Here is a 24,472-nt window from a genome sequence, read left to right as displayed (position 1 = left end):
AAAACAAAATAAAAGGGAAAATAAAAAATGATTTTAACATTTTAGTTTAAAGCCAAAAATAGCTGTAGTTATGATTATTTATTTATTTATTTATTGTTATTATTATTATTATTGTTATAAAAAAAAGGCGCAATAAATAAAAGAATGAAATGAAAGAAACAGTTATCGTTGATTTGGAATCACATAAAAACGGGGGGCGTTTCCTCTCCATTTTTCACATGAACAAAATCCTCCTAGCGACAAAAAAATTCCAGAATATCGAGACAGAAAAGGTAATTATTCTGATTAATCATGTTCTGTACGAAGTGATTTTTCACTTCGATTATGATCATAGGCAAATTATTCAAACAAATTGAGTTTCTATATAATTTCCCCATATTTTGATTTATATTTTTTAACGTTTTTGGTTCATTTTTTCGTCGTGGATTGAAATTTCCGTTTCTGGAATACGTCGATGCCGGAATATTCCTAATCGGCGCCGATCTTATTGGCATTTCATCACTCGCCTAATTTATGGGGTTCCGGTGACATTTCCAGAATGATTTTTTTATTTTTTTAATAAATAAAATTGTATTATCTGTCAAATTGCCAATGCCGATTTTCACAACACACTATTTATTGAAACTACGCTCGCTGATTATTCTCGATTTGCTTAATTCATGAATAAATTTGGTATGAAGTGATTCAATTCTGTTTCCTCTCAGAATTTAGCTTTACTTGTGATATATTCACACGAAGTGATTATCTCAATTTTGGGGGCATAACTCTGTGTTGTAGGTTTTTCCATAAAGGCAGGATAGTACAGTTGAATGATAACATTTGCGTAATTCATAAACGGAGCAATGAGCCACCAAACATCTGCTCTTAGGAAACCTTCAGGTATGTCTGTCTCTCTGTGTATCTGTGATTCTGTGTGTGTGTGTGTGTGTGTGTGTGTGTGTGTGTGTGTGTGTGTGTGTGTGTGTGTGTGTCGAATTCCACATGTTAAAAGCTTCCAATTTATTGTCTACTTGAATTTTTTTAAGTGATTTTGCTATCTCAGTTTGATGGTTTCACATACCATGAACATATAGAACTTTTGAATTCATTGTTTAGCTTATGTAATGTTCGGTAATCTGTATATTGCATCGAATTGGATTGTAAATTTTTCAATAGATGAATAAATTCATCGTTATTTCACTTTGCTCTTGAGGCCTCATTATGGTTTTCATTTTGTAAGTATTGATATTCCATGTTTTGATGTTTACTAAAATCCATACAGGTAAAAGAAGATTGACGAGTCTTATGATTCAAAGCGATAATCGTGTATGTGCAGACTGTGGTGCTCCGGATCCAAAATGGGCGTAAGTTCCACCACTTCTTTTCCCTGTGTTATCTATTCTCTTATCGAGATTATCCTCAAATTATTATCAGTATTATTTTTTATTTTATTTTTCTTGCTTTCTCAGATCAGCAAATATTGGAGTATTTATATGTTTAAAGTGTTGCGGTGCCCACAGAAGCCTCGGTGCGCATATTTCAAAGGTGATTGGCTCAGGACTTCTTTGCAGTCCAAAACTTTTTTATCCCTTTTTTTTGTTTTTTTACTGCAATCTTTTTTGATACTGCAGGTCTTGTCAGTGACTTTAGATGAATGGTCTGACGATGAAATTGAGGCAATGATTGAGGTCGGTGGGAATGCGTCTGCCAATTCTATTTACGAGGCTTATTTTCCCGAAGGGGTGTCGAAGCCTAAACCAGATGCTGGCCATGAAGAACGTCACCAATTTATCAGGTGATGTCGAAATGTGAATTCTAATTAGTTTTGTACTAACTGCGGCTCTTTTTTTAAATACCTTCTTTATTCAGCTTACACATGTAGATTTTTTGTATCTCCTTGTTTGTGCATTGTAGGTCTAAGTACGAACTTCAAGATTTCTTGAAACCTAGCCTACGTATTCTGTCTGGTTCTTCCAATAACAGTAAGCACTCCTTACAAACAAGTTTGTCCAGGAAGATTATGGATAGCTTTCGAAGTTCAAGTTCTTCACAAAACTCTGTACGTTTCTATACCTCGTTCAATCTTATTCCATTGATGTTGTGGATCTGCATTTTAATTAATGACACCATCGTATAGTTTTTATTCGGTTCTTTTGCTTTTGTGAATTGCTGTGTTACGTGTGTGTGGAGCTAACGGCAAATATGGTCACAGAATGGCTTGGTGGAGTTTATTGGAATGTTGAAGATTAAAGTACTCAAAGGCACAAATTTAGCTGTTCGGGATATGCTATCGAGTGATCCATATATTATATTGTCTCTTGGGCAGCAGGTTCGTTTCTTGCTTTTTCCTACATACTACTTAATCCATATTAGTATTGCATAAATTGGAAGCAGGGTAGAATCAAGAAGGCAATTAGTTACATGGGAGTGGGAAATCGGGTTTTCTCTGCTTCAAAATCACTTATGTTGTCTAATATAAATCAGACAAATTCTATTGTAATGTTGGTTATTTTGTATTACTAGAAAGCACAAACAAGTGTAGTGAAGAGCAACTTGAATCCTGTGTGGAACGAGGAACTCAAGCTTTCTGTTCCAGAAGATTACGGCTCGATAAAACTAGTAAATTCTTACGATTGTTCTTGTTGCACACACCAACACACACACACACACACACACACGCACACACACGCACACACGCACACATATATATGTATAACCGTGTTTTTTTTATATCCTCCTTAAAACGAGTGCAGCAAGTATACGATCACGATATGTTCTCGGCTGATGATATAATGGGGGAAGCGGAGATAGATATACAGCCGATGATTACATCAGCAACGGCGTTTGGTGATGCTGGGATGTTTGGAGATATGCAGATTGGGAAATGGCTGAAATCATATGACAATGCACTGATTGAAGACAGCACAGTCAACATAGTTGATGGCAAAGTGAAGCAGGAGCTTTGGCTAAGGCTTCAGAATGTTGAATCTGGTGAAGTAGAGCTTGAACTAGAATGGGTCCCACTTGACCAATAGTATACTTATATTAATTTTAATTTAATTCTCTGTGTGTATATATATATAATTATATACAAATTTGTGTTCCCTTTATACCCTCCCCTTTTAGATCATTTGGAAATAAAGTGAGAAGTTTTTTACTGTTAGAGTATGGGTTTTTTGACAATTTTTTTTTTTTTTTTTACTTTGTAATGTAATTAGAGTTTGGAGTTTTAATTTATTGTGTTCTTTCTGTTGGTATTCTATAGTTGAATTTTGGACCTAGTTACAGAAAATAGTTTGGGAAATTAAATACAAACAATTGTTCATCAATCTTATATATATATATGTTGTATGAATAATTGCGTGAGAGAAGAATTGAAATATTTGATATATATAATTTGAGTGGTGGTGGTGGTGGTGGTGGGGAGTGGGAACAAAGCACGTGCATGGACAGAATTATCACCGTTTTTATTTTAAGTAATTAGAAAGAATGATTAAGAGCAATATTTATATTAATTAACAAAATAAGTCATAATTACCTAGCTGCTACTTGTCGTCGACTGTATGAAGCTCATAATCTGGCGCTAATCTTTCTGCTAATTCCGCCCTGTGCTTCCGCCGCCGGACGATGAAAACCACCGCCGACACAACCAGCAAAACGACGCCGGCCACCCCGCAAATCGCGCTCGCAACCAGCAACACCATCCTCGTGAGATCTCCGCGAACGTCGCGCGATCTCTCTCCGCCGGCGGTACTCTGCGCCTCAGGCAGTGTTGGGGAAGACGGCGTCGTCGATCCGAAGAACGATCCGTCGCTGTTTTGAGTAGGCGGAGATGTGTTTCCCTGGTAGGCTAGGCCGTGGTCCGATGGACGGAGGTCCCGGCCGGCGGATTGACTGGTGATTGCTGCCAGTGTAACTAATGCTGATACGACGCCGTATTGGAAGAAGAAATCGAGCTGCATCTCGGAAAAGTTTGCGGCTGATCTTTCTTTTTCCGTGGAATCACTTTTAGTACGTGTGAATTATTGCGTGTTTCTTCAGTTGACATTATCTAATTTTTTTTTTTATTATCTGGAAATAATTTCAATTTCTTTATTTTTTTAGCAAAAAATATATTTATAACATCAATTTAATCATGTAGACTATAAATTATATTCGGCCCATTTTATTAGAAGCCCAGTTACAATATGTCCTGTTAATTAATGGGCCGCCTTTTTATCACCTTAAATTTGATGTGGTGGTATTATTTCTTAAAAAAAACAAATCATTTTAGTTATTTATTATTTTATTATAGGAATAATGGATTTGATCCTCTCTTCCGATCTCAATCCTTTTATTATTATTTATTTATTCATAGTGGTCTCTCACAAACTATTATTGAAGGTGATTTTAAACAATTTATTAATGAAGAAGTCAAGCCTTGATTTTTATTTATTTGTTTTTTAAAATTGATGACTACCACTACCCCGTGAATCAGGTGATTTTGCCTTGCGTTGGCACAGGGTCATTTGACTTTTCACCACTGGTTTTATATTTAACTAAATATACAGTTAATTTTTTGTAAATTAATATATTAAGTACTAATAAAAAATTTATTAATTTAGTTAAATTTTAAATTATCTAATTAATAATTTATGTCTTTACCATGTCGAAACTGGGAAAAAAATATTATTTAAGCAAAATTAGTAATTTCAGCGCACCAATTTTCTTTATATTATATGTTGTTTTAAAGTTTTTTTAACTATTAACGAGTATTTAAGAAAATATTATCACTATTTTTATACCACCTTCTAATTTAATTTAATTATTTATATTATTTCACCCTTGTTATTACTTGTTAGTATTGATTAGTGGTATGGTTGACTCAATATAATATTTTATTTGAATATTTTCAAATTATTTATTGGATTGTCCAGCCGGCACTCCACATGCAACATGCAGGTTTAAATAGTGTATAGAGTTTAATTAGTAGCATCGAATATATTAATTACAAATTAGTACATTTAAAAGTGTATTATTGTTTGTGCTTCTACTTAATCCCCGCCAATTTAATTGCAACATGCAATACATGCTTCATTACCACGTCAGAACAATTGTTCATATATTCAAAATAATTAGTCAAGAAAAATGCAGACATAAATTACTCGATATTTTTTTTGCCAATTTTTCAATTAATTATTTAATGCTTCTTTCTATTATTAAAAAAAAATAACAGTAACGCGATCTGTAAAAGTCGTAGTGTGAGCTACAGTTGTAATGTTGAATAAATAAATAAATAAATAAATTAATAAATTAATTAAAGAAAAAAAAAGGGATAAATAGCAAGCTTTCTTCCTCTCCCTCCATATCTTTCACTCATCTCTCTATCTCAATTCTCAACTGCAATGGCGAATTACTCGGACGCCCATATTTGCCAGTGCCTCAGCCGCCTCTCCGCCGCCGCCCGCCACTCCACCGTCACGATCAACGGCGACCGCCGCAAAAATGGAATGCAATTCGTGGACGGAGTTATGGCCCTGGTCCGTGGGCTCCTCCAACTCGGCATCAACCCGGGCGACGTCGTTTCAATTTCTGCTCTCAGCAGGTTTTCCTCTCAATCTAATATAAATGCTTTCATCAGGCTATGCATAAATAAATAACATAATTTTTTTTATTGTTGAAATTTGAAAAATTCAATTGCTGGAAATAAACACTACATTAATTAATTAGGCTATGCATAAATAAATAAATAAATTCGTTTTGCCGATCACTTTGCTCCGAAGGAATGATCATATCACAAAATTCAATTAAGCTCCGAAGGAATGATCATATCACAAAATTCAATTAAATAAATTAGTCTCTGCATAATTAATTTGAATTAAATCATTTTGTTTTGAGAGAGAGTGTTTGAATTTTTGTTTCAGTGATTTATATTTGGAATGGATGCTTGCTATTACTTACATAGGAGGAATCGCTGCTCCGCTCAACTATCGATGGGTTAGTAAATAGCAACATATTTTGATTTTTTTTATTTTTGTGCGTAAATTTGTGTGCTGATAGTATTGAAATAATGCAGAGTTTGGAAGAAGCAAAATCAGCTATGGAGGTAGCAAATCCTGTATTGTTGGTAACAGATTCGAGCCGTGGTTATTGGCATTCAAAGTTCGAGATTGATTCAGTACCGTCTTTAAGATGGCATGTCTTAATGGATGTTCCGGTTGAATCCAACAATAACGGAACTAGTACGATATTTATATCTGGAAAAAACATAGATTAATATCGATAAAATGTTATTGTACGCAATATGAATATATATGATATAGCTCTTGCTCTAAATCGCAGTTTTTGCAACCGAATTACTTAAGGAGCCTGCCGGAAGATTTATCGAACTAGACTATCTTTGGGCACCTGAAAGAGCTGCAGTTATATGCTTTACCTCAGGTATAATGAAACTTACTTTTTTATTTTTCATTTTTGACTTTTTTAATTTTTGACTCATGAAATAAATAAAATATATAATAGAAATTCTTGATTTTTCGCGATGCCAATAGGTACAACTGGAAAGCCGAAAGGAGCTACTATAAGCCATTCAGCTTTAATCATGCAATCCCTTGCAAAAATTGCAATAGTTCGATACAGTGAGGATGATGTGCGTTTTTTTTTCCTTTGTTTTTTTAAATATGATTTCGACGTTATGTGTCTTCAATAAATCGAAAATGAGATGAACATGAATTCTTGAATTGGTGCAGGTGTATCTGCATACTGCTCCTCTGTGCCACATAGGCGGAATATCATCGGCCATGGCCATGTTAATGGCGGGTGGTTGCCATGTAATAATTCCCAAGTTTGAGGCTAATTTAGCCTTTGAAGCAATTAGGGAATACAATGTGACTTCTTTGATCACTGTACCTACAATGATGGCTGATCTAATCTCCTATAATAGGTAAAATTAAAATTAAAAATTAGAGGAAAACTTGTAGTTTTTATATTGTATCTTTGGATTATTTTGTTCGATTTATCTATAAGTTGAAGTGTCGAAACATTTTGCAGGACGAAGCAAAAATCTGAAAGTTTTGAATCTGTGAAGAAGATTCTTAACGGGGGCGGCGGTCTATCAGTTGAGCTCATAAATAATGCAACCAAACTTTTTCCAAGAGCCACTATTCAATCAGCTTATGGTACTTATACTCTACTTTATTCGTAATTACTACAAAAATAGATACCTGCATTTTATTTTAATTGCTTCCTCGTGACATTTATATAAATCGATCTTAAATATTGTGGAAAAAAATTATATTCTTTGATTTGATGCAGGAATGACAGAGGCATGTTCTTCTCTTACTTTCATGACAATTTACGAGCCTACGAAAGAAAGCCGTTTTGTTCATGTAAATGATGTCCAGAAATCGAATTTAAATTGTCAAGGAGGTGTTTGTGTTGGAAAACCTGCACCACATGTTGAATTAAAAATAAGCTGCAATGGATCTGCCAATAATATAGGGAGAATATTGACGAGGGGCCCACATGCAATGCTTCATTACTGGGGGCAAAATGGTCCACGTCAAAGTTGGCTCGATACTGGAGATATAGGGCAGATAGACGATCATGGTAACCTATGGCTTATCGGGCGTGAGAAGGGTCGAATCAAGAGTGGAGGGGAGAATATTTATCCAGAAGAGGTATAAAATTATAAAATCGATTTTGTTATATAAACATTTATGTTCGTATAATCTCTATTCTTTTTTTTAGGTAGAGGGTGTGCTGTCGCAACATCCTGGAATTTCGAGCATTGCTGTAGTTGGAGTTCCGGATTCTCGATTAACGGAAATGGTAATTGCATGTGTTCGACTAAATGACAGCTGGCGGTGGCATGATTTTGGTGCTATCAATCACTCAGAGGAATATACCAAGTGTGTGTCGAGTGAGATTCTTAAGCGATTTTGTAGGCAAAAGAATTTAACAGGGTATTTTTCTGTCTCTTCATTATCGATTTCTCTCGTTTTCGGACAGCATTAACTAAAATATCGAAAACAATGCAGGTTTAAGATTCCGAAAAGGTTTGTTTTGTGGAAGAATGCATTTCCAATGACAACAACTGGGAAATTAAGGAGAGACAAAGTCAGAGAAGATGTGTTGTTGTCTCATACTCAGTTTCTGTCCAGCAAACTGTGATGTTTTGTTTTCTGGAAAAAATATATGTAATTTTGTAATGTTATCAATAATCAATAATAATATGTCATATCCAATAAAATGTGGTTAATGAATCTAGCAAATAAGTTCAGTTCCATATTTGTTTAAACATAATTCGGAAAATTACAAGTAAATAAATAAAAAGTTCAAATGTCACCCTTTTTGGTTCCAAATTATTTCGAAATCAGCACAACCAATAGGTAAATTGAACTTTCCCCCCCCCCCAAAAAATTAAAAAAATTAAAAATTAAAAAATAAAAAAATAAAAAATAAGGTGTTCTGATTCAGCAATATCATAAACTCATAAATCTTTTAAAGTATTTATATATATAAAAAGAGAGAAATAATTTTAGATTGTATTTTTTAAAGAAGTAGTTGAAGAGTATGATTATCAATCATGAAATATGTCTCCTAACAAAAAGACATTTTTTAAGATGTTGATAATGCCAACTGTCTCATAATTAGGACTGTTAAGATAATATATTTTAAATCATAAACTGGGATTAACAAAGTTAATTAACAAAAAGGGGTGACAACTTGATAATAACTTATTTCTGTGGGCCTTAACTGAGAATACGTATATTTTCATGTCCTCCGTGGTAAATTCAGAATATTTGCCAGGACGAGTCAACCTCGAAGTTCTAATACCAACAAAATAAATATACGCTATTTTATTATTTTATGATTTTATAATAATATTGTAGTGTTGTTTTATCTTCCTGAGACACTTTACGTACCGGATTTACCCTCGCTGATAAAAACCAAATGTTGAGTCAAATTGATGGCAAGTGGTGTAATTTACGTACTAATTTGGCCTCATTATTACCTCTATTCACTCCCGCTCTTTCCTACATTTTAGCTGCTGTTCATTTATTTTCTCCCCCAAATTCTACTGTTCTTCTCACATACTCCCACCCATCAAACCCTAGAAAGTAGAAACCCTAATTATCAGCTGTACTGGAAATTAAAGTGATAGTAATAGCAAAAGCTGTCGCTTTTTCAAGTAGTTTGTACTGTGAAGTGTGAATTATCAGGTTAAAGACGGGGAAGTATTTATCCACTCATTTACTTGTAAGTCGGCGCACTTTTTCCGCATTTTTTTTTGTTTTTGGTGTTGGTTTCTTTCTTATTTTCTTTGTGTGAGCTTCTTTAATGTTATAAGTGTAGCTTATTTGTTATTTGTGGGTGTTTGATTGAATTTGTAATTGTTCGATTTTAGCTAACTCTATGTATTTTTTTTTGCTGGATAGATTCAGGTAGCTATATGTGTTATGGGAAGTCAGGAGGCGACGGTAAATCGCGGAATTTCGAACGGGAGTGCTGTTTGGAGTGGAAATGGCTTAGAACTAGGGCACAGTGAGAATGGGTTGGTGCGGCTGGGTGGCCGTGAAGAGGGGAATGTAAATTTAGCTGAGGAGGTTTTGGAGGATTTAGAGGAGTACTGGGAAGATATGAGCGACAGATTAATGATTTCACGGATGGTTAGTGATTCTGTTATCAAGGGAATGGTGACAGCTGTGGAACAAGAAGCCGAGGAAAAAGTTGCGGCCAAAGAATTGGAAATGGCCAATTTGAAGGAGCGCATGCAGTCCCATGAGCTCGGTACAAGTAAATGTGACGATGCAAATCGGAGGTTATCTTGTTCTGGTGATGTCTGTGTGAAACATGAAAAAATGAGGGAGGATTTGCGGGTTTTAAGGAATTTAGCAAGAGAGCAGTTCGTGAAGGCTAAGAGGGAGATTGAGTGTGTGAGAGGATCTAGTTCGATCAAGAAGATTGGTTCCAGTTCGGAGTTGCTGGGATTGGGTGGAATTTTGCAAGAGAAGCAATCTGAAAGCTGGATAAAAGTTGATAAGATACTGGGATGTCTGAAGACAACAGTGGACACAGTCTGCACAAAGTTGGATGGTATACTGTTATCCTCTGAGATTTCACTTTGTGAGTTGCAAGAAAATATAGATATATCAGCAAAACTTGAAGATATGGTGATACAAAGTGTACATGGAAATAACTTGGAGGAGTACAAGGAGAACTTGTTGGAACAAAATGCTCAATTTTTTGGAGTTCAGAATGTCAACTGGCTTGAAAAGTTCAACGATATTTCTAAATTAGGTACCCAATTGGATGCAATTCTGAAGTCACTATCGGTACCTGAAACAGGGTTAGTTTCTCATGGATCACATGATTTGGACCATTTACACCACAAGGCCTTCAACAATCATGTTACTCCACCAGCCTCACATAAAGGAGAAAATGGGAAACAAGATGTGTCCAATATTCATGTTGCTGAGAGCTATGATCTTCAGCAGCTGAAACACATGACCAGAGAAGACCTGGTCAATTACTTCAATAACACGATAGTTAAGATGAAAAGAGACCATGAGTCAGTTGTACAACAGAAGACTGAAGAATATTTTCGTCTTAAAAGAGAATACCTAAAAGAAAAAGGATCCTTCGTGACACACAGGAAAGATGAAGAATTTGATGTGGTAAGGAAGAAAATTCCTGAAGTTATTTCGAAATTGGAGCACTTCCTCACAGAAAATGAAAGATTTCCTGCATTAACAAACGTTCTTGAAGGTACTGGGAAATTGAAAGATAGGCTAGACTGCGTTCTCTCTGAAAACCAACAACTGAGAGACTCTCTTGCTAACAAGAAAATTGAGGTGAAAAGTCTCGAAGCACAGGTTTCGGGTGCTGCTGCGGAATTATTGCAGCGGTCTTTGGCTGAGGAAAACATGCTAAAACTTGTGGAGAATCTCAAGTCAGCAATGGAACAATCATGTTTAGAAGCTTCACTCAGTGAAGAAATTTATAAATCTGCTCTCAGAGAGCAGATTGCACAATCGAGGTGCGACTCTGAAGATTCAAACATGGAGTTTCTTATGACTCAAGATATTTTTGCTACTGTTCTCCGGGGAGCTGCTTATCATGCTGAAACTGCCAACAGATACGAAATGGAAGATTCAGATATTGAATCATTGATATCACAAGGATTGGTAGAAATAGTATTCACAGAAGCTATCAAGGATGCTGGGCAGCAAATCAATGAATTGTATCGAGAAGTTGCTGTTGATAAAGAAATTAGAACTTCTTTAGAGAAAAAAGTTATTGAAAAGGAAAACGAAGTACGACTGCAGGTTGAAGAGAAGGAGAAATTGAAGCAGGAAATACTGGATTTGGGAACAGAAATGAAACAGAAGGAGAAATTAGCAATGGATCTGACAATTTTATTGTCAAAAGAGAAAGAGCAGTTTGAGCTAGCTTCTCGAGAACTTAGTAGTTTAAGGGAACATGCTAATAGACAGGAAACATTGGTTGCTGAGAGCAACAGGGATTTTAAAATTTTGAGGTCTCAATATTTAGAAGCATTGGAGAAGATAGAAGTGGATAAAATGGAAGTAGATAAGCTTAACCAAAAGATTGGTCAAACAGAAGAGGTATTAACCGAAGCCAGCAAAGAGAGGGACAGAGCATTTATTCTTGCCCAAGAAATGCGTGATGAGTTACTATTATATGAAGCTAGAGAGGAGAAGCTGAAAAAGGGAATGGAAATGGCGGCGAATGGACTCTCAAAATTGTTTATTGATTTTGAGTGCAGAGTATTAGGGGCGATACAAAAGAATAATTTAAGGTATATCACACAAATGTTTTATTTTTTATAACACAATCTTATGCTTTTAAGTAAACCGACTTTGATTCTTCTATAATCCAAAATCACTTTTCCCAAATTTTGAGGATATTTTTGAGGCGCTTGTTTTGACAGATTTTCATTGCATTTTTTCCCGTTTAAGCTTTATTTGAGGAAAAGTCTTCTTGAAATATCTATGTTTCTATCAGTATGATTGTATAGGAATGTCTCATGGGCCTGCTGGTTTGCCTATTTTTAGGTATGCAAGATCTTAGTTTAGAATTAATTTTAGGTCAGTAATAAACATTTCAACATTATGGAGCCTGATCACAGAGACTTAAGAATATGTATATTCCTCTTAAGAATGCATGTCTGATATTTCGGTTATTAAATCTCCCTTTGAGATAAAATCATTATTTGGAGTACTTTCTAAAATATCAGATTTGATTTGCAATCTTGATTGTGTTGATTGGTTTTGGGGCTCATATTTATAATTGCCAGGTTGGAAGGTACTAGTTCTCACTCGGAAGCTCTTACCAAGAAGGCTACTGTACTAAGAAGAACATGGCAGATGTACAAACAGAAGTTGGAACACAGATGTGATGATCTCCAAATGGCTGAGGCTGAGGTAATGCATGAAATTTTTGTTCGTGCATTTGTGCATGTCAAGACATATTATTAGGTCATTGTAATTATATGTACCAGTGAGTGATGAAGCTTGACGTGGTTGTGCTTATTTTGGATATTAAATTATGAAAAATCTCTTTAACGGGAAGCAGGGAATTGCAGTTATAACAATTTCGAGGTATTGATTGGATGGTTGAATGTGATCCCCACTAATGGCGATGTGATATTATGTTGCACACATAATGATGTAATATGTGCTGTTGACCTGTTACTAATCTGCCACATCCAATATAACGAGTTGTTGACTAGATTATACGTAGGAGAATAATATTTAAACATTAAATGATTTGATCGTTTGTGACCCCGTTGCCCCATTCCGCTTTTGACGTGAAAAATTTAGGCAGGGCTTTCTTGCAATTTTCTTGTAAAATAAATTAAGTTGTATAGTCAATGTTTGATTGATTTTGACTATTTCCTTGCTCAGGTTGATCTGTTAGGGGATGAAGTTGATACTCTGTCGAGATTACTCGAGAAAATATACATCGGACTTGATCATTACTCTCCAGTTTTAAAGCATTATCCCGGGGTAAGTCAAATCAGGACTTCCATGAGTGTAAATGTTGTCTTTCCCCTTCTCTTCTTATTGGTCATATAACATGCTGTCTAATGTTCATATGCATCTGTATACAATTGGTCAGCAATTTTTTTTTTTGATATGATTTGTTTTTAAAGAATGCTCTAAATCCTCATTTTATGAACTCCAAATTGGCTTTTGATGTCATAAATAAATATAACCTATTGTCAAATGTCACCACATCGATTTCTACTTCCGAATGGAAATTTCCCGTGAATATAACAAGTCCATATTGCGTCATTGCAGATTATTGAGATCCTTGAGCTGGTCAGGAGGGAGTTGAGGGGAGAATCTACTATGAGGACATGGTCAACTCCTACCAAGGTAAGAAAACACGTTGACCGCAATATAACTACTATATCTTAGGCCTTCACACTTCAAAACACTTTTTACTTTTACATTGTTTAACAGTCGTAGTTGTGATTATATTCTTCAGGATGGATCAAATCTGTCTAATGGGCTACGGTAGATTCTCGGATATGATTATCTTTAGAGAAAGGCTTTGTTTGGATCAAACTGAGAACTGCACATACTCAACCAAGGAAACATCTACGAAGGTCTGGTTCACCTAGGTTGTATACTCGTTTCTCGTTAACTTTTGCTTCCATGTACATGACCACATGTAAATCTGCTGTCACATTAGTTAGATTTGTTTGATGGAGGAGGCTCGAGTATATATATACATTTGTTTCCTTTTTCTGAGAAACTGATATAAATTCCAACAGGGTGGCAGCTGGTCTCGTTTTACAATCGCCGTGTCGTTTTAAATTATCTGATTGCTTTTGTAGCAAAGCTTTTTGTTCGGAAGGGGCTGCATCGTGTTCTTTTGTGTAATTTAAGACGATCGGTTACTCTAATATAAATCACTTATTTTTTATTTATTTACTGCATGAATGATCATTTTGTTAAGTTGTACATGCAAGTTACATAGTTCTATTACATAGATTCACTATAATCTGTTATTAAAAATAAAAAAACAAATTTTAGACGTTCGAATTCAAACAGCACTAAATCAATGTTGTTTAATTCTTTCAAATAAATTAATCGAAATATAAATAATAAATATTACAAATATAAATAAACACCACTTTATTTTTCAAATTCCTCTTTTATAAATACCTTTTTGTTTACAAACATAAATAAAATTATAAAATGTTTATTTCTCAACTTTTTCTATTATTACAATTTACACGGGCCTTATTATAAGCACGTGATGAAATGGGCCGTAAATTTTGTACGGGCCCTATCTTGAGCGATAATAAGCACGTGATGAAATGGGCTGTAACGAACTGGGCCCGTTAACTCTTTTTAGCGTTGTACGAAAGCGTGAAGAATTTTCCCTTCCATAAAACCCTAGAACCTCACTCCTCTTAACTGAACTGCATTTTCCACTTCTTTTTAATTTGCAGAAATTTTGAAGAGGTTCAAGAAAAGCAGAGGGATAATTATATATACATAGGAATATGCCTCCGAAAGCAGCAAAATCGAAGGAAGCACCTGCGGAGAGGCCTATCCTCGGACGCTTTTCTTCTCACCTCAAAATTGGAATTGTGAGATTTCCTTTTTTTTTTTTTTTTTGTCAAATTATTGATTCAATGTTGTCTTGATTCTTATTGAATTGTTAGGTAGCTTGTATCTTTAGCTGTTGGATGCTTATGGATTGGATATTACTGATTTTAATCAGTCAAATGTGGGGAGTGATAGTGTTGAACATTAATCAGATATCTGTTGTTTAGTTCTCTATCGTTAACTTTTTTCGATTGGGTTTTGAATTTTTGCTGCAAGCATCTAATTATCTTCGGATTCTCTGTTTGGTGTCCGATCATTCTGCTATCTTTCTAATGTATGGAATGGAAGTGTTGAATTGTGCACTTTGTTGTACATACAGTTTGTTTACTGATTTAAAATACAGAGATTGGGACGGCACATCTGGTATTTTATTGCTGACTGTAATTTAATATTCTTTTTTCCAGGTTGGGTTGCCTAATGTGGGGAAGTCAACACTATTCAACACACTGACCAAGCTATCTATACCCGCTGAGAACTTTCCCTTCTGTACAATTGAGCCCAATGAGGCTCGTGTCAATATCCCCGATGACCGATTTGACTGGCTTTGCCAACTCTTTAAGCCTAAGAGCGAGGTTTTTTCTTACACAATTTCATTATTTATTTCTTTTTCACTGATTATGCTATACTATCTGTAGCGGGACTGTGTTTTAGTTTATTGCGTTGTGGTCTTAGTGATAGCTTTTGTCTATGCGAGGTTAGGTTTCAGCTTTCTTAGAAATTCATGATATCGCTGGACTTGTTCGTGGCGCTCATGAAGGACAAGGATTGGGAAACAATTTCCTGTCTCATATCCGTGCAGTTGATGGAATTTTTCATGTTTTACGTAAGCTTCGTATCACTGTTCTTTTCTTTGGCTAATATCTTTTTGAGCAGAACACAGTTGGATTACTTCATGGTAGTCCAAGGCAGTATTTTTTTTTCTCTAGATGACTAAAAGTATGTATCTTTTATCTATAAATTTCCATATAGATGTTGCATGAGTTTTCATTTGCCCTTAAATTTACCCCTTTTATATTGGCATGCTCAGTACTGTCAGTGTCTTATTTTTCATAAGCAGAGTTTGCGCTGTTCTTTCAATACCTTTTGGAGTTCGACTTTCCATCAATATTCAGCAAGTTTTACTTCCAGTATGTGTATGACATCATGTAATGGAATTGCACAATCAGGGGGTCAAGAACATTCTTATTTCCTGTATAGTATTTGCCTTTTAGTTGCATTTGAAATCTCGATATTATCCATGTTGGTGACTCGGTGTATCTTGTGAGGTAATAGTATTGTGCCATGCAGGTGCATTTGAAGATCCTGATATTATCCATGTTGATGACCAAGTGGATCCCGTGAGGGATTTAGAGACTATATCTGCAGAATTGCGTCTGAAGGTAAAGTTAATTCCACTTGGGAGTTCTGGATCCATTGCTGACTTTGTTATGCTGGTTTCTGAATGTTAATTTTTTTTATATGATGCTAGGATCTCGAGTTCATGGAGAGGAGAATTGAAGATCTTGAAAAGAGCATGAAGAGGAGCAATGACAAGCAACTGAAAATTGAGCATGAGTTATGCCTACGGGTATGTTCTTAATTTTAGACAACTTTGAGGTTCCCATTCTAGACCGACTGCATGCTCCATTGCATGTCAAGTTCGTTCTATCTGCTTTTTTCCTTATCTATCCGGGGTTCTTAGTCATTCTGTATGATTACGTAAAATAATTGAAACTAAGAGGTTGTTTGATTCAGTTTATCACAAAGTTAGGCTTCTACATCGTGCAAGAAGTTCAAGATATTTTTGGAGCATACACATCCTTCTATTATTTTCCCAAAGAAACTGTAAAATATTTGGATATTATATAAGCTCATACAGATGCAAAGACTCAAGATGTTAGTAATGCTATTTACGTTTTTCCACTATTACGGACATTTTTTACTCATGCTTCGACTATGTTCTTTATTGCACATACAATCTAAGTTAGTATTCTTCTCTCTTAGCTGATTCTTAGTTCTTACTCGCCCTTTTATCTTTGTTGATAAATATGACACTACAGTGGCTCTTTTGGCATGTTCTGTATGTTACGACTGTGTTTAGTATATTGAGGAGGTTCAAAACGTAATTTGCTTTTGTGAGTTGGAAACTAGTCTTAACTTGATCTTGGCTTTGGCTGGTGATTATACATGCTTGTTTATTGTTGGTGAAACAGTTAAACTAAATCTCAGGAATGTGTAATGGCTAGTACATGAATTGTAATTACCTCAGGAAATGTACCAATAATGAATCTTTATAATTTATTGGTTCACAAGGTCAAAGCCTCTCTGGAAGAAGGAAAAGATACCCGCCTAGTGGATTGGAAAGCTGCTGATGTTGAGATCTTGAATACTTTTCAATTGCTTACTGCAAAGCCTGTTGTTTACTTGGTGAGTAAATACTTGAAATTCGAAACACGTGGATATGTTTTTTTTTTATTTGGTCTTTATTTTTGGTTAAGGTTAAATATTGTTTTTTCCATTAACAGCTATATTTTTTTTGGTGGGTTTGGTATAACTTATTGGTTTTATGAAGAAAAACATGTACGATTTTTTTATGTTTTATTGCATGGTTTTGAATAGGAAAGTTAAAATCAGTTTTGTTGGCATCCTCCTTAAAGAGGAACAGTTGAAATATTTGGAATTTCCTGTTCTGTCAACATAATGGAATGCTCTCAGCAGTAGAAGGCCCTGTTGTATGTTTAAATTACTAGTATCAATTTTCTATCTAGCTGCCAGAAGTTTGTTTCTCTATGGAGATGGCATGAATAATTGAAGGCTGAAAAAGATGCTCCATTTATTACTTTTTTGAATTTGTCCCTATGCGAAATCAAATTTATTTAGGTTAATGTAGTCTGTTTGATGGGTTAGAAATATGTCTAATGTTTCCTTGCTGCCCTCGTTCTAGATTAGCCCATCAGCTTTAGGCGTTTTCTATGCTTCAAATATTAATTCATTTGCCTGACATCACCTCTCTGTGATCTGGAACAGGTAAACATGAATGAGAAAGATTATCAAAGAAAAAAGAACAAATTTCTCCCGAAGATCCATGCTTGGTATGTCTCATCCCTGATATCTTCAACTCTTGTCCTTGTGCTTTAAATATCAGTATGCATCGGTTAGTAGAAAAAATGGCTTCCATCAAAATCTAACGTTTCACATTATACATAATTTTATTTAGTATTAAGTTCAAACTATGCCATTTGACAAGTTATAAAGGCACTTCATCGTTCTTAGGTGGACAGTGAGCCCTTCTCAGATACCCTAAAAGTTGGCTCAACTAATTCATAGTTTTTCTTTATTTACATTTTTCTTGCCTCCAAACTCCAGTTATCAAGCAAGGCGGAACTTTTTCAGCTTGCTCTCTTAGTTATTCTCCACATTGTTGCTTGATAAGTTTGCTTTTTGATATTTTCTAGGGTGCAGGAACATGGTGGTGAAACTATGATCCCTTTCAGTTGCTCTTTAGAGAGGAATCTTACTGATTTGTCCCCTGATGAAGCTGCTAAGTATTGTGAGGAGAACAAGATTCAAAGGTTAGTTGATGATCATCTGTGATATGGTTTTCTATAGAATTTGGAAACATAATGGTTTTCCTGGAAGTGATAGTTGAGAATGAACCTATTATCTTAAGTTGCAAAACTCGATATATTCAGATTTTGGGAGATGTAGTTTGACTGTATTGATGGGGAAATGATTTATGAGAATGACACGAATTTTTATGCTACAGTGCTCTTCCAAAGATCATAAAGACTGGATTCGCAGCCATCAATCTTATATACTTCTTCACCGCAGGACCAGATGAGGTACTTCATAGCATTGATCTATTTTCATATTTACTTCATTTCTCCTGCATCCTCCTGACTGTAATTTTAATTTTTTTAATTTCTACTTTCATATTTACCTTTCTAGAAATATTTGAGAACAAATTTACTCTCGTGCAGGTTAAGTGCTGGCAAATTCGTCGGCTGACTAAAGCTCCTCAAGCTGCTGGAGCAATTCATACTGATTTTGAGAAAGGTTTCATATGCGCTGAGGTAAGTGCATGCCTTTCCCTTTATTTTCTACATGCACAATCATATTTTTTGCAAAATTCTCTCATAATAATTCCCTTTGTGACTGTTGACGATTTTGATTTTATGTGTGCATGCGTTGATTTATTTTTCTTAAATTTAGCATCCAATTAGCGGAAAGTGTTGTACTCTCTTCTTTATATATGTTTAGATCAGCAAACTCTTGACGAGTTCATCTTCAAATCACGTAGAAATATACTTTTTGCACACTACTTTTTTCTAATCTTTTGTACTTACTATCACGCAAGTATCTCCCATCCCCCTCCTTCATTGGAGCATCATTTGGCAGTTCTTGATAACATATACGTGCACATTAATTTTTGCATTTTGTTATTCGACATGATTCACCTGCATCAAAATAGATATATACTATTCTTCATGGTGGTCATGCTTCTCATTTTCAAGTGAAACACTTAAATTCTCTTTCATTTCTTGCTTTTTACTCATTTACTCATTTATGTTTACAACTGGATCTTGTGATGCATTCATTAGGTTATGAAATTTGAAGATTTAAAGGAACTCGGGTCTGAGCCAGCCGTAAAGGTATATTTCTGCTATACGTGTTATTAATTCATTTTGAAATGATAATTAGACGCGCTATGGTTTCCATGACGTCTAGATTCGGACAGTGCTTCTTAAAAGTTAAAAAAATAGCTGAGCATCTGTTTCATGAGAATACTAGGTTTTGTTTATGAACACAATAATTCCTCGCTACAAATTGAAAGATAACTCTTATCAATCGAAGATCTTATTAACTGGAAAATCCCAGGCTGTGATTTTTTTGTTTTCTTGTGCAATCTGACAACAGACAGTATCAAACTATACTTAAGACAAGTTTTTAGGGTTTTCATGCTATACAAGTATTCTTCTAGTATACTAAATTTTAGAGAAACATGCATGAACTATTATTCTCTTGCACAGGCGTCTGGAAAGTATCGACAGGAGGGAAAGACGTACATCGTCCAGGATGGAGACATTATTTTCTTCAAATTTAACGTTTCTGGCGGTGGCAAGAAATGAGGTCTTTTAATATGTTTATTTTTCAATACCAATTTTACTGGTCGAATTGAAAAATTGGACACTAAGTTATGCGTAATTTTGCATTTGATTTATCTGTTTCATGAGAGTTGTACAAATTTTGATATCTTTGATTAGAGCATGAAGATTTTATCGTGTTGTACTTTATCAAAGTTGAGTTGATCATGTTTTCTGCAATTAGAACAGGTAAAACAAGTTTATGCTTTTGTGTTAGAACTGCAGAGATTGATAAATAAATAAATTTAGAGATTGATGGTTATTGAAATACTCTGTTGTAATAAATGATTGCCAATTATGGCAGTAAGGAATGAATGCAGTTGGACCAGTGTTGCTACCAATCCCTTTCTTACAGTGTACCTATTGGCTATGGGGTGGGTCCCATTTTATATCATATAGAGTTCATGTCATTACACTCTCACCTACTTCACCTCTCATTAATTTACTCTTTTTTTCTTGTCTTCCATATTTCCAATGTAAGAATGACACTGACATTTGTTTTATGTTTTAAACTAACACTAATTAAGAACATATATATATACATATATTTATGTAAGTATGCATAAATGAATTATAAGAATCTTGTTGCAGTTGATGTCAAGATTCCCTCAAAATTTTGGCGGGTAAAGCTTCAAAATTAGTGACAAATTACTCCCATTCAGAAATCTTTGTTTATTTCTTTAGCAGCAAATAAAAGACGAATTAAATTCAGTTCTCTAGTAAAGCAATTTAAGACAATCTGAAAATTCCAAAGAAAGGATTTTTATGTTGGGCCTACCACATGTCTCTTCATTTTTTGTATAATTACCAGAGGTTTACGGAGCTTTGACGTGCCAAAGGTTTTCCGGGACCATCGTTTTCCTCGTCTTTAATTCATCTGCACTGCTAATATGAACACACCCCTTTTGCTTCGTTTTCTTGCTTCTTGTTTTTTGTATATGAAAAATCTATGTTGTTAGTACACTTGTTTTGTTGTAGTGAAAATGATGATGATGATCTTTAGGCTTTGTTTGGTTTGTCTTTGGTTTTTCGGTGCCACGGGGCAGCTCCCTTCTGAGGAAACTTCAATACTGCTCGAGTTCAAAAGAGGAATCAAACACGACCCAACAGATTTTGTGCTGAATTCGTGGAAATACGAGTCCGTTAATTCCAACGGCTGTCCTAAATCTTGGTACGGTATTACATGCACTAGCAGTAATGGTAATATCGAAGCCATTGTTCTCGACAATCTAGGATTATCCGCCGATGTCGATTTGAGTATATTCTCAAATCTGACAATGCTCGTAAAACTCTCGATCTCCAACAACTCAATTTCCGGAAAATTGCCCGAAAATCTCAGCGGTTTCAATAGCCTCGAGTATTTGGATATTTCAGACAATGGGTTTTTTTCGTCATTACCATCGGATATTTTTATTTCTTCGTCAGTCAAGCATTTAAATCTCAGCCATAATCGAATAACCGGATCACTACTCGGTTATGGTGATGATTTTGGTGGATTAAAAGTATTGGATTTGAGCTATAATCAGTTAACAGGGGAATTACCTGGTTTCAACTTTGTCTATGATCTTGAAATCCTTAATCTTGGTAATAACATGTTTTCTGGTTCTGTTCCTAACAATCTCTTGAAAGGGGGTTCTTTGGTTCTTACTGAATTGGACTTAAGCTGCAACAATCTCTCCGGTAAGTACCGAAAAACATTCATTTTTTTTTTTAAATTTTTTTTTGGTGTTATGACAGTAACTAATAATGTGTTTTTACTTGACAGGAACTATAAGTGCTATTACATCAACAACATTACAAACTCTCAATCTTTCCTCGAACATACTCTCCGGTGAACTTCCACCGTTGACCGGGAGCTGTGCTGTAGTTGACTTCTCGAAAAACCAATTCGAAGGAAATTTAACGAAGCTACTAAAATGGGGGAATGTGGAAGTTCTTGATCTTAGTGAAAACCGTTTAACGGGCCCCGTTCCAGAGGTAACAGCTCAATTTCTACGTTTGCGTTATTTAAACATCTCCCACAATTCCCTCATTGGTTCTCTTCCGAAAGTGATCACATCATTACCTAAACTCATGATTCTTGATCTTAGCTTCAATTCGTTCGTTGGACCTTTATTAACTAATCTTCTAACATCATCAACTCTGCAAGAACTTCACTTAAAGAACAATAAACTTTCGGGAAGCATTGACTTTTCGCCTTCTTTTACTACAAATCTTCGAGTACTTGATTTGTCCAAAAACGAGCTTTTCAGTTTCTTACCTAATGAGTTCGGTTTTTTCACTAAACTTCAAGTGCTTGATATTGGAGGGAACAACTTTTCGGGTTCTTTGCCTGTTTCGATTTCTAACATCACTGTCCTAAATTCGTTAGATATATCTCGAAATCATTTCACCGGTCCAATTCTTGAAAACTTATCCAACACTCTCCAAAGCTTTAATGCATCGTATAACAATCTTTCTGGTGTGGTCCCACAAAATTTGAGGAAGTTTCCTTTATCTTCTTTCTACCCCGGAAATTCCCAACTCCAATTCCCTAATCCACCTCGTAACTCTTACAAAAACCCGTCCGAGAATCGAAGCAAGAATCATTTCAAAACCATCATCGTACTTGTAATAATATCCGTTTGTGTTGTGGTTACTGTGATAATCTTGTTCCTTCTCGCCATTTTCATTCACTACAAACGCAAATCAAGAGAGCCTTCACCAAACATAACCGAATTAAAAGACGCCAGCTGTCACTCTTCGACGAATACATCGAGCTTCATCAGTCCACAGGTGGATCTTGCAACAGACGAAAAGTCAACAACAACAATAACCGGTTTATCTCCATCGAAGACAAGCCAGTTATTATGGTCACCTGTTAGCTCCGGGGATTCAAATACTGGATTGGATGCCAGCTCACCCGAGCGCTTAGCTGGCGAGCTGAACTTTCTAGATGACACGATTTCCTTTACGCCCGAAGAATTGTCGCGGGCCCCGGCGGAAGTTCTTGGAAGGAGCAGCCATGGAACTTGTTACAAAGCAACTCTTGACAGTGGTTTGGTGCTGACTGTGAAGTGGCTTAGAGATGGAGTTGCAAAACAGAGAAGGGAGTTTACTAAAGAAGCTAAGAAGTTTGCGAATATTCGACATCCGAATGTCGTTGGTTTGAGAGGGTACTATTGGGGGCCCACACAACACGAGAAGCTTATTCTCTCGGATTACATATCTCCTGGAAATCTCACGAGTTTTCTTTACGGTAAACCAAATGCTCGACTATTTTTATGTACCGCTTGTATATAATTATTGTCTAGGTGTGGAAACTGGAAATTAGCACTTTCGGAAAAAAAATCCTTTTTTTTTTCGGAAGAGAAAAACCAATTCCAATCCCGTTAAAAAAATCGAAAATCGGAATGGAAAAAACTTGTTCCAAAATTGAAAAATTTCGGATTAGATTTGACGGAATTCAACATTTCAAAATTTCAGTCACCTATGATATAAAATACATAATATTCTAAGTTAATTTCAGAACAAAATTCAGAGTTTTTGGAATTTTTTGAAAATCGAATTGAAAGACGGAATCTTATAATCGAAAAAATCAGAATTTTTGGAGTTCAGAACGAAAATAGTTTTCCATAATCGGAGAAATTCAGCAATTTCGTTTTGATTTCCACCCCTATCACTGTCTATATATTGTTCAAGTACTAACAAATACATTGCATGCAGATCGTCCGGGAAGAAAGGATCCACCGCTAACGTGGGCTCAAAGGCTCAAAATAGCAACCGATATTGCGCGTGGGCTAAACTATCTCCATTTCGATCGTGCTATCCCGCATGGAAATCTCAAAGCTAACAATGTACTATTAGACGGGCCCGATCTTAACGCACGTGTAGGTGATTACTGCCTACACCGTTTGATGACTCAATCAGGCACTATCGAACAAATTCTCGATGCTGGTGTATTAGGCTATCGTGCACCGGAGCTAGCTGCTTCTAGAAAGCCGGTGCCTTCTTTCAAGTCGGATGTGTATGCATTTGGAGTGATATTGTTGGAACTTATCACCGGAAAGTGTGCGGGAGATGTGGTTTCCGGGGAGGAGGGAGGAGTGGATTTGACGGAGTGGGTGCGGTTGAGGGTGTGTGAAGGAAGAGGGATATTGAATTGTTTGGATAATGTGGTGGCGCGTGAGATGGGAAATCCGGCGGTGGAGAAAGGGGTTAAGGATGTATTTGGGATTGGTTTGAGATGTGTTTGTTGTGTGTCTGAAAGGCCTGGCATCAAGACTGTGTACGAGGATCTATCTTCTGTTTGAATTGCTATTCAGCAATTGTAATGATTTTTCTTGGATTAGTTTTATGTATAATTTGTGATTGAGCACATTTAATTAACAAAATTAAGATGTTGTTTTAAGGATAAAATTGTCTTTCACTCCTATAAATTGAATTTGAGGAAGAGTGCTACTAATTTAACAAAATAATAACATGTAATTGCTGACTTTATGTATAGTAGCTGGTTAAGTTTGACTAAACACAATCTTATCGAACAAACGTTTTTACTAGTCCCTATTACCGAAAAATCGCGAAAGCAATCGGATTAATTTAAATTCAGCTCATTCAAATGGTAAATTGTAACAAATTTTTAGTTGATTTTAGATCTCAATTGATTAGATTAATAAAACATTATTATGAATGTAAATTTATTTTAATGAATTGTAAAGACAATTAAATAATAAAAGATAAATGCAAATAAATGAGTTGATT

General features: G+C 35.4%; 6 protein-coding genes across 7 annotated transcripts; 5 read left to right on the top strand and 1 right to left on the bottom strand.

The window, feature by feature from the left end:
- Window positions 1-132: 132 nt before the first annotated feature.
- Window positions 133-3,236, top strand: LOC105951335 (ADP-ribosylation factor GTPase-activating protein AGD12). The gene is made up of 9 exons (XM_012974749.2): window positions 133-272; window positions 778-879; window positions 1,262-1,343; window positions 1,449-1,524; window positions 1,611-1,774; window positions 1,894-2,038; window positions 2,192-2,308; window positions 2,503-2,598; window positions 2,733-3,236. The coding sequence occupies exons 2-9, from the start codon at window positions 843-845 to the stop codon at window positions 3,012-3,014; spliced, it is 999 nt and encodes a 332-aa protein (XP_012830203.1). The 5' UTR covers window positions 133-272; window positions 778-842; the 3' UTR covers window positions 3,015-3,236.
- A 106-nt stretch (window positions 3,237-3,342) lies between these two features.
- On the bottom strand, window positions 3,343-4,051 carry LOC105951587 (GATA zinc finger protein). The gene has a single exon (XM_012975042.2). It carries the CDS (start codon window positions 3,939-3,941, stop codon window positions 3,525-3,527), a length of 417 nt encoding a protein of 138 aa, XP_012830496.2. The 5' UTR covers window positions 3,942-4,051; the 3' UTR covers window positions 3,343-3,524.
- A 1,238-nt stretch (window positions 4,052-5,289) lies between these two features.
- Window positions 5,290-8,209, top strand: AAE14 (acyl-activating enzyme 14). Its single transcript, XM_012974748.2, has 10 exons — window positions 5,290-5,563; window positions 5,883-5,955; window positions 6,035-6,200; window positions 6,301-6,399; window positions 6,510-6,607; window positions 6,708-6,901; window positions 7,009-7,136; window positions 7,273-7,637; window positions 7,708-7,922; window positions 7,998-8,209. The coding sequence occupies exons 1-10, from the start codon at window positions 5,364-5,366 to the stop codon at window positions 8,128-8,130; spliced, it is 1,671 nt and encodes a 556-aa protein (XP_012830202.2). The 5' UTR covers window positions 5,290-5,363; the 3' UTR covers window positions 8,131-8,209.
- A 615-nt stretch (window positions 8,210-8,824) lies between these two features.
- Window positions 8,825-13,924, top strand: LOC105951333 (myosin heavy chain-like protein). Of its 2 annotated transcripts, XR_001172278.2 has the most exons (7): window positions 8,825-9,219; window positions 9,399-11,782; window positions 12,281-12,407; window positions 12,891-12,992; window positions 13,287-13,364; window positions 13,477-13,597; window positions 13,766-13,924. XR_001172278.2 is itself a non-coding variant. In XM_012974747.2 (6 exons), the coding sequence occupies exons 2-6, from the start codon at window positions 9,420-9,422 to the stop codon at window positions 13,507-13,509; spliced, it is 2,703 nt and encodes a 900-aa protein (XP_012830201.2). In that variant the 5' UTR covers window positions 8,825-9,219; window positions 9,399-9,419; the 3' UTR covers window positions 13,510-13,924. The 2 variants fall into 2 exon arrangements, 1 of the variants encoding a protein (XP_012830201.2); XM_012974747.2 differs by having other exon boundaries at window positions 13,477-13,924.
- Window positions 13,925-14,332: 408 nt separating this feature from the next.
- Window positions 14,333-19,887, top strand: LOC105951332 (GTP binding protein). The gene is made up of 12 exons (XM_012974746.2): window positions 14,333-14,590; window positions 15,014-15,181; window positions 15,309-15,432; window positions 15,897-15,988; window positions 16,078-16,176; window positions 16,902-17,015; window positions 17,616-17,680; window positions 18,044-18,160; window positions 18,355-18,430; window positions 18,569-18,661; window positions 19,190-19,240; window positions 19,619-19,887. The coding sequence occupies exons 1-12, from the start codon at window positions 14,504-14,506 to the stop codon at window positions 19,715-19,717; spliced, it is 1,185 nt and encodes a 394-aa protein (XP_012830200.2). The 5' UTR covers window positions 14,333-14,503; the 3' UTR covers window positions 19,718-19,887.
- A 274-nt stretch (window positions 19,888-20,161) lies between these two features.
- Window positions 20,162-24,130, top strand: LOC105951327 (LRR receptor-like serine/threonine-protein kinase GHR1). Its single transcript, XM_012974740.2, has 3 exons — window positions 20,162-21,412; window positions 21,498-22,970; window positions 23,438-24,130. The coding sequence occupies exons 1-3, from the start codon at window positions 20,716-20,718 to the stop codon at window positions 24,022-24,024; spliced, it is 2,757 nt and encodes a 918-aa protein (XP_012830194.2). The 5' UTR covers window positions 20,162-20,715; the 3' UTR covers window positions 24,025-24,130.
- Window positions 24,131-24,472: the final 342 nt, after the last annotated feature.

This window comes from Erythranthe guttata, chromosome 8 (assembly GCF_056151865.1).
Source record: "Erythranthe guttata isolate IM_541 chromosome 8, IM_541, whole genome shotgun sequence".
In the NCBI taxonomy this organism is placed as follows: Eukaryota; Viridiplantae; Streptophyta; class Magnoliopsida; order Lamiales; family Phrymaceae; genus Erythranthe; species Erythranthe guttata.
This window is presented reverse-complemented; position numbering and strand designations above follow the sequence as displayed.

Coding starts and splice junctions, on each gene's coding strand:
- LOC105951335 (XM_012974749.2), top strand. CDS start 843: ATGAGCCACCAAACATCTGCTCTTAGGAAACCTTCAG. Junction 2,039..2,191: donor CAAGTTCTTCACAAAACTCT/GTACGTTTCTAT, acceptor ATATGGTCACAG/AATGGCTTGGTGGAGTTTAT. Junction 2,599..2,732: donor ATTACGGCTCGATAAAACTA/GTAAATTCTTAC, acceptor AAACGAGTGCAG/CAAGTATACGATCACGATAT.
- LOC105951587 (XM_012975042.2), bottom strand. CDS start 3,941: ATGCAGCTCGATTTCTTCTTCCAATACGGCGTCGTATCAGCATTAGTT.
- AAE14 (XM_012974748.2), top strand. CDS start 5,364: ATGGCGAATTACTCGGACGCCCATATTTGCCAGTGCCTCAGCCGCCTC. Junction 5,956..6,034: donor CTCCGCTCAACTATCGATGG/GTTAGTAAATAG, acceptor GAAATAATGCAG/AGTTTGGAAGAAGCAAAATC. Junction 7,137..7,272: donor CACTATTCAATCAGCTTATG/GTACTTATACTC, acceptor GATTTGATGCAG/GAATGACAGAGGCATGTTCT.
- LOC105951333 (XM_012974747.2), top strand. CDS start 9,420: ATGGGAAGTCAGGAGGCGACGGTAAATCGCGGAATTTCGAACGGGAGT. Junction 11,783..12,280: donor ATACAAAAGAATAATTTAAG/GTATATCACACA, acceptor TATAATTGCCAG/GTTGGAAGGTACTAGTTCTC. Junction 12,993..13,286: donor TTTTAAAGCATTATCCCGGG/GTAAGTCAAATC, acceptor GCGTCATTGCAG/ATTATTGAGATCCTTGAGCT.
- LOC105951332 (XM_012974746.2), top strand. CDS start 14,504: ATGCCTCCGAAAGCAGCAAAATCGAAGGAAGCACCTGCGGAGAGGCCT. Junction 15,989..16,077: donor CTGCAGAATTGCGTCTGAAG/GTAAAGTTAATT, acceptor ATATGATGCTAG/GATCTCGAGTTCATGGAGAG. Junction 17,681..18,043: donor CTCCCGAAGATCCATGCTTG/GTATGTCTCATC, acceptor GATATTTTCTAG/GGTGCAGGAACATGGTGGTG.
- LOC105951327 (XM_012974740.2), top strand. CDS start 20,716: ATGATGATGATGATCTTTAGGCTTTGTTTGGTTTGTCTTTGGTTTTTC. Junction 21,413..21,497: donor AAGCTGCAACAATCTCTCCG/GTAAGTACCGAA, acceptor TTTACTTGACAG/GAACTATAAGTGCTATTACA. Junction 22,971..23,437: donor TCTCACGAGTTTTCTTTACG/GTAAACCAAATG, acceptor CATTGCATGCAG/ATCGTCCGGGAAGAAAGGAT.